The sequence below is a fragment of the Haliotis rubra genome, unplaced genomic scaffold, assembly GCF_003918875.1.
Source record: "Haliotis rubra isolate DU_JTF1 unplaced genomic scaffold, ASM391887v1 Scf891, whole genome shotgun sequence".
NCBI lineage: Eukaryota > Metazoa > Mollusca > Gastropoda > Lepetellida > Haliotidae > Haliotis > Haliotis rubra.
This window is the reverse complement of record NW_025767625.1, coordinates 381,731-388,031: the sequence shown is the minus strand read 5'-3', so window position 1 is coordinate 388,031 and position 6,301 is coordinate 381,731. Positions and strand designations below refer to the sequence as shown.

Below are 6,301 nucleotides of genomic sequence, written 5' to 3'. Positions count from 1 at the left end.
TAATGCTAAAAGCGGCGTAAAACTAAACTCAGTCAGTCAGTCTTACTAAAATACCATGTTCCTCGTTTAACTTCCTCCGTTTCAATCCCTTATGTATACGTATGTGTGTTGTAGTTTATTTAATATGTTTTAACAACACAGGAAGTTGAAGAATAAACACGTCGGTGAAGACAGTGTCCTGAGCGAAATTCAACACCATTCGGGTCCATCAACGACCGTACAGTATCCTGTTTCACGATTAAACCGCATTGGATACATTGTTGATGCATCAACGATAACCATGTCTTTGTCCAGATCGTCGAAGTCGTCCGCAATAAAGTCTGTAACATCAGCGGGGCGGTGGGGTAGCCTCGTGGTTAAAGCGTCCGCTCGTCACGCCTGGGTTCGATTCCCCACATGGGTACAATGTGTGCAGCCCATTTCTGTTGTTCCCCGCCGTGATGTTGCTGGAATATTGCTAAAAGCGGTGTAAACTGTACTCTATCACTGTAACATCAGCAAAACTGGTATCTGGTGCCAAAGAGGGACATACACCTCAGAATAGGCTTCAAGTGGCGTACTATACTATACAATGATTTTTGACAAGAGGATGTGTTATGTGTTTGTATGGAACCCAACACTGAAATACGCATGAATCAGCTCGCGTTTCCGCTCCTCCTTGCTTCCACATGAACTGCTTATGGAGTAGTGTATCTCAAGATACTAAGTTGAGCGCTCAACATACTAACGTGTGCGCTCAAGATATTAACTCGTGCGCTCAAGATAAATTTTATTTCATCAGGTCCTTACAGTGCTTCCGTAGTAAAGTATAGTTATGTGTTTCATAGCAATATGTGTTTCATAGTAAAATAGCATTGCCCTTGGACGTTTGTTAAAATATATGCAAAGAAAATATCCGCTTTCAGCGCTCCAAAACTCTTAAGATATCAAAATCAAGATTAGTATGCTTTCTACAGCTGCAATGGACTGGAAATGACTTATCTCACAATGTTCTAAATCTTCCATATCACGATTTAAAGTATTTCTATTAAGTTTTGGGGTCATCTCATCTTTGCTTTGGCAGATATCGCCATATTGTTGACATTAGATCTCAGTTGCTTCAGGGGCTATTATTGATGAAAGTATCAGCGAAATCACACCAGGCGTTATGGTCGATAATGATAATAACATACTAATGGATCAAATAAATCAGGCCGGTTTTATATGATATTGTACAGAGTTTGTTTGTTTGAACATATTTTATTCAGTGTTGAAATGGATTGGGCACAAGTTATGTAGCTTATTACCGCCCGCTCCCATCAGAAACATGAACAATAATTCCATTTAGCATTATTTGGCTAAATGTCGTTATTGTACGCTCCATGCATTTCCTGAATTCCTACAATTATTCTCATTCTACTGACAATTACATATAATTTCTTTACAGCAAACACAATAAATTCCTCTTAACAAAACACGTGCTCATGTTTACAAACACCCAAAGATGTGCATTTCATCACATCCGCTTACATTACGTCATCACACAATTGGAGACGTCATCATAATATTTATATTACGTCACTTTCTTTCATTCCGCCGCCATTTTAGATAACCGTCATTTTATCAACCACTTGTTAGCAATTTCATTTTATCATCTTTTTCTCAGTTTCTTTTTCTCAGTGTAGTGTGGTGTAGTGCAGTACAGTGTTGTGTAGTGTAGTGTAGTTTAGTCTAGTGTAGTGTAATTACACTGTAATCACAGTGTAAGCAGCATTTGTGCAACGATGCCTCCTAAACGTAAAGCGTCACTTAACCATAGACTGGTCCGGACTCAGCCTGCGGCAAAGAAACAGAATGCGGGCAGGTCGAATACAACAACAGCGCCACAAGATAATGCAGGTAATGTTACAGACAATGGCATCATTACTATTGATCCGGGTGTCATATTGCAATCAAATCAAAATGTGAATCAGTCTCAATCTGCGATACCGCCGGGTAGTGACATGCACCGCGCTCTAGCCTGGTTATCACAGCTCGCATCTCAAGGTAATTTCCCATCTCCTCCACCCGCTGCTTCACGTACAAATATCTCCTCACCCCAATCTCTCCAAAGTCAGTTACCGCTCACATATCCCGTGGAAGCAATAGGCTCACACGTAAAGGAAGCCGTTCGGCAAAAAATCCTCAATGGCGAGTATGTTGACTTCCGTAATTTGCTCCCATCGGATAACCAACCTCTCGATGACCATGTCCCGCTTAGACTTGATTCAGATAGCAATGGTCAGGTCTTGTTCAAGCCATATGAATCTCACACTGCACGTCCACTGACTATTAGCGCATGGACGACTGCTTTCCATATCTTCATGGGGATATACGTAAGCAAGCACGCAGACCGAGTGCAGGAATTACTGTCATACGCTGAAACAATCAGGGGAGCAGCCTTCAAGCACGGTGGAGATTCATGGGCGACCTACGATTATCACTTTCGTCACAAAATGGCACGTGACCCAGCCAGGTCATGGGGTAAGATTGACGGTTACCTTTGGTTAAAGTGTATGTTGCCAGGTAAGAAAACCCTGTCACCAAGCATTCCTTCTTTCTCCAAAACGTCAAAGGGTGATGATAATGTATGTTGGGATTTTAATCGTTCCCAGTGTACAAGATCCGTGTGCAAGTTCCCACACAGGTGTTCCAAGTGTCAGAGTTTCAGCCACGGGGCCCGCTCTTGTCAGTCGTCACTTTTTCGTTCCCGAAACGCACCAGGCACGACCCAGCAACACCACAAGTACCAAAATGCCAGCACAACCGTCACAAGTACAGGTAAAACAATTGGCTCAGGTACCAATAAATCTTACTAATCTCTCTCCCTGGCTATCTCTCTATGGTACTGTAAATATGTTGGATGCACAGTTGTTGTTTCAGGGTTTTTCTGAGGGTTTCAATTTGCAGTACACTGGGCCTACTGGACCAAGGTTTGCACACAATCTCAAGTCAGCTACCCAACTTCCACACGTGACAGCTGAAAAACTCAACAAAGAAATCAAACTGGGGAGAATAAGTGGACCGTTTGAATCTCCTCCCTTTCCGGATTTGATTGTATCACCGATAGGTTTGGTAGGCAAAAAGGTTAGCAGTGAATCGGTGCCCACAGACGATCACTACAGCTTATTCATCACTTGTCTTACCCAGAAGGTAGGTCTATTAACGATTTTATCCCCCAGGAGCTTTCGTCGGTGACCTACACAAAATTCGACGAAGCAGTTACCATGGTACAAAAGTTGGGTAAAGGTGCCGAGTTGGCCAAATTTGATGTCAAATCTGCGTTCAGATTGATTCCGGTCCGCCCCAAAGACTTTCATCTTCTAGGAATGTGTTTTCAAGGTAAATATTACTTCGATAAATGTTTACCATTTGGATGCTCGATTTCCTGTGCATTATTTGAAAAGTTCAGCACATTTCTTGAATGGTGCATCATAAAGAAAAGCTCCTCGCATTCCTTAATTCATTACCTTGATGATTTCTTGTTGGGGGGGCTATCCCTTTACAAACACATGTTCTGAATTACTTAAAACTTTCTATGGACATGTTTCAGCAATTTGGTGTGCCGATTGCGAATGACAAAACTGTCGGACCCTCCACTACAATCACATTTTTGGGCCTGACGATAGACACTGTAGCTATGGAGGTGACAATACCGGCGGAGAAGATAACAGAGGTCACCCGGCAGATACAAGCAATCCTCACGAGCAGTAAAAAAGAAAATACGGGTAGTAGAGGTGCAATCATTGGTCGGTAGACTCCAGTTCATTACACGTGCTATCCCAGCAGGCAGAGCTTTCTGCAGGCGCCTGTACGACGCTATCAAGGGTCAGGTAAAACCATATCACCGAGTCAGGATTACCAGGGGAGTGAAAGAAGATCTTAAAGTCTGGCAAACATTTCTCCTCAACCATAATGGTACATCTGTGTTTCAGAATGAAGAGTGGATCACGTCAACCCAAATAGAGCTTTTCACAGACGCTGCCAGTTCGTGCGGGTTCGGGGTATACTTCCATGGGAGTTGGGCGTATGGTAAATGGCCAGGCGAATGGGTGAGAGCGGGTTACATGAAAGACATGACTTTCCTGGAATTGTTTCCTGTCATCGTAGCCCTACGTTTGTGGGCACCTAAGTTTCTTAACAACAAGGTAATGTTTGTGTGTGACAACCAAGCTGTCGTGTCCATCATCAACAGGCAAACATCCAAGAACCCCAAGGTGATGTCTCTCGTGCGTTTGCTAGTAGCTTCATGTCTGAATCATAATATTCTGTTCCGTTCCAGGTACATTTCTACTCATGATAATGTTATAGCTGATGCTATTTCGAGGTTTCAGTGGGATCGTTTCCGGGAAGCAGCACCACAAGCAGACTCAACAGCAACACCACTACCACCGGACATCTGGGACATCTAAGACTGGAGTCGGACCGTTTACTGGACCTGTCACTATCCAGAAACACTTGGAGGACCTATCATACAGCGTTACAGTCTTTCAACGAGTTCAGAGTGTCACATTGTCTCCCATCTACATGGCCGGCACCGCTTGATCATATTATGTATTACTTGTCAGCATTGTCATTGCAGGGTAAATCGTCTAGAACGGCCAACGCCTATATCTCAGCACTGGGAACCTGGCACAAGTGGCACGACATGCAGGATGCATCCCAACATTTCCTGGTGCGGAAGACGCTCTTAGGATTCAGCAAAGCAGCTAGGGCCAAAGACAGTCGACGCCCGATCACAGCAGAAATATTATTATCAATTTCCAACGTTCTTCATATTGTTTGTTCTTCTGTTTATGAATGCAATCTTTTTAAAGCAGCATATACACTGGCCTTTTTCGGTTTCTTCAGGATAAGTGAGTTGGTACCTACCTCCCTTTCTGACACGTCGCGTAGGTCTCTCACTATTCATGATGTAAAGATTACAGGTAACGCAGCGGCCATGCATGTCACACTTCAATATTCTAAGACTAAAATCGCGACCGACTGCTTCCCCTTATCTTATCTTATCTTTTCCTTCACTTTGATGGCAAACAACTAACTAGATTTCAGTTTCAGGCAGTGCTGCAGAAAGCCATCAGTCATCTTGACGTGGGGCATCTTAAATTCACTTCTCACTCTTTCAGAATCGGGGCTGCTACTACGGCAGCTATGAACGGTGTTGATGCAGAGACCATTAAGAGATTTGGTCGATGGTCATCTGATTGTTATCTCCAATATATAAGAATGTAAACTGCTTCCATAATTATAATGACAAATTGCGTAATCGTTGTAGGTGTGTGGGTAGTTGGCGACAGCTACCTGGCCCGAGCGAGACCTGCGCTGGCGGACACCCTCGGCAGCATGGGCCCGGTGGAGTGGCGTGTCAAGGGGGGCTGGAAATGGCGCCATTACAGGCCGGCAATAGATGATCTGATCGCCAACTCAGCCCGTCAACCCCGGATCCTAGTATTACACCTGGGCTCAAACGACCTCGGAGTCACCACCGGCCGGGAGCTCTTTGAGCAGATCATGGAGCAGCTACTCTACACTCGGTTGCGGCTTCCCCACACCAGGCTCCTGTGGTCCAATATGTTGCCGCGGTGTTGCTGGCGATATGCTAGAGATATTAAGTGTGTTGAACTTGGCCGTAAGAAGCTGAATAGGCGTGTTGCCAATCTTATGAGGACAATCGACGGTGAAGTCATCCGCAACGACTTTATCTACCCAGGTGTAGATCACTACATCAGTGATGGGGTGCACTTGACTCCCGTCGGGTTGCACATTTTCTGTGATGACATTCGCTGCAGCATAAGTTCATCATAAGTTCAGTTTCATTGGCAAACTTGGTGGAGTCCTCCTGTGTTTTTCCCTCCATAAGTTTACATTATCAATTCTACCAAAACATAACATGACATAACACTTTCTAGTTTATTTCGGTGTGGATGGTGCAGCACTCTCAGTGCTCGGTGGCGAGGTTCGGGGCGGACGCGAGACCAATCTCTCGCTCGGTTTATACTTCGCTGCTGCTGCTAGGCTGTCTATTTTCCAATAGAGGCTACTTCCAACCTTCGGGTGGTCAAAATAGCATTTGAAACATCGCCGCTACCTGTCTCGTCTGTTCAGGGTCCAGCGGAGAGCAGGTCATTAAATCGCTTTGGCTTGGCCCTGCGTCCGCCTTCGCCTTCCACACCTGGCCTTTGTAAATCCAGTTCTCTACTTTGTTATCAATTTGTTTTTACATAGTTTATAGGAGAGTCGGACTATAATTCCATTTAGCATTATTTGGCTAAATGTCGTTATT

At 44.4% G+C, this 6,301-nt stretch overlaps 1 protein-coding gene across 1 annotated transcript; it reads left to right on the top strand.

The window, feature by feature from the left end:
* Positions 1-5,029: 5,029 nt before the first annotated feature.
* On the top strand, positions 5,030-5,823 carry LOC124263639. The gene has a single exon (XM_046698288.1). It carries the CDS (start codon positions 5,269-5,271, stop codon positions 5,821-5,823), a length of 555 nt encoding a protein of 184 aa, XP_046554244.1. The 5' UTR covers positions 5,030-5,268.
* Positions 5,824-6,301: the final 478 nt, after the last annotated feature.

Coding starts and splice junctions, on each gene's coding strand:
- LOC124263639 (XM_046698288.1), top strand. CDS start 5,269: ATGACAAATTGCGTAATCGTTGTAGGTGTGTGGGTAGTTGGCGACAGC.